Raw genomic sequence first — 324 nt, 5'->3', positions numbered from 1 at the left:
TCCACCGAGGGCAGGGGGGTGGCCGTGCACTCCGGGGCCAGCAGCCCTGTCACGCTCTGCAGGATCTCCCTGAACCTGCGGAGGAAGAAGATGGTGAGGGTGGGGCATGAGGCTTCCCACTGGGGTGGGACCCTGCCAGGAGCCCCGTGTCCCTCCTCACCTGGTGTGTCCCCGGTACAATTCGCCGTCCACCCCCACGTTGACCACCAACCGCTCCAGCTCCCGGCTCTGGCACATGTGGCTGAGGATGGCGGCCAGCCCAGCAGCGCAGAGCGCGGCGGCACGGCTCACCACTGCCCGGCAGATCTGCTGCACCCGACAGCA

At 68.8% G+C, this 324-nt stretch overlaps 1 protein-coding gene across 1 annotated transcript in view; it reads right to left on the bottom strand.

The window, feature by feature from the left end:
- Nucleotides 1-324, bottom strand: part of HK3 (hexokinase 3 (white cell)) — a gene marked incomplete at its 3' end in the record, with an annotated part of 3830 nt that overhangs the window by 2390 nt on the left and 1116 nt on the right. Inside the window, 2 exon segments of the mRNA XM_009326228.1 lie at nt 6-75; nt 161-324. The exon segment at nt 161-324 is cut by the window's right edge and continues 28 nt beyond it. Coding sequence (XP_009324503.1) covers nt 6-75; nt 161-324 — 234 coding nt within the window.

Source organism: Pygoscelis adeliae, unplaced genomic scaffold (genome assembly GCF_000699105.1).
Source record: "Pygoscelis adeliae isolate BGI_AS28 unplaced genomic scaffold, ASM69910v1 Scaffold766, whole genome shotgun sequence".
NCBI lineage: Eukaryota > Metazoa > Chordata > Aves > Sphenisciformes > Spheniscidae > Pygoscelis > Pygoscelis adeliae.
Note: the sequence above shows the minus strand (reverse complement) of the source record. Positions and strands in the feature narration are given on the sequence as shown.